General features: G+C 42.6%; 1 protein-coding gene across 1 annotated transcript in view; it reads right to left on the bottom strand.

Moving 5' to 3' along the window:
* Positions 1-459: 459 nt before the first annotated feature.
* eftud2 (elongation factor Tu GTP binding domain containing 2) overlaps positions 460-702 on the bottom strand; it is a 22,517-nt gene continuing 22,274 nt past the window's right edge. Inside the window, exon 28 of the mRNA XM_030793389.1 lies at positions 460-599. Within this exon, the coding sequence (XP_030649249.1) occupies positions 504-599 (96 nt within the window). The 3' untranslated portion in view covers positions 460-503. The remainder of the gene's footprint in view (positions 600-702) is intronic.

Here is a 702-nt window from a genome sequence, read left to right on the forward strand (position 1 = left end):
TCATTCATTATCACCATGTTCTCACCCTCTACTGGAAAACACTTATATGTATAAATGAACGTAAAGAGGTTTCATGAATGAGTGTGTGTGTGTGTGTGTGTGTGTGTGTGTGTGTGTGTGTGCATGAGGTAATGCTATAAACTCTTCAGCAAACCTCATACAGTTCAAGCAAATTTACTCACGTTTTGCATGTATTAAACTCACTGTAAGAAAGTTATAAACGATTTCGCTTAGATACACACACACACACAAATTCTTGGAGGCAAAATTATTTTATTCAGTTAAAACAATTTAACAACATGAGATTCCATTTAAGAGCCAAGATTTTTTTTTGCCCAACTGTCTTATTCTACAAAAGATTTCAAAAGGCATATATATATATAAAAAAACCCCAACACAACACAAAACCAGGTCCACGGGTTGCAGGTGAAGAGGGGGGGGGGGGGGGGGGGGGGGGTGTGTGACAGAGACAGAGGCAGGTTGGAGGGGCGTGTCCGTCGGTCTCACATGGGGTAATTAAGCACCACATCCTGTTTGGCCAACTCCAACAACATAGGATCGTCGAAGAACTTGCTAATACTGACGTCTTCACTCAGCCCCTGCAGATGGTCCCAGAGAGAGAGAGAGACAGAGAGAGAGAGACAGAGAGAGAGAGAGGGGGATAGAGAGAGAGAGAGAAAGAGAAAGAGAAAGAGAGAAAGA

The sequence above is a fragment of the Chanos chanos genome, chromosome 16 (genome assembly GCF_902362185.1).
Source record: "Chanos chanos chromosome 16, fChaCha1.1, whole genome shotgun sequence".
In the NCBI taxonomy this organism is placed as follows: Eukaryota; Metazoa; Chordata; class Actinopteri; order Gonorynchiformes; family Chanidae; genus Chanos; species Chanos chanos.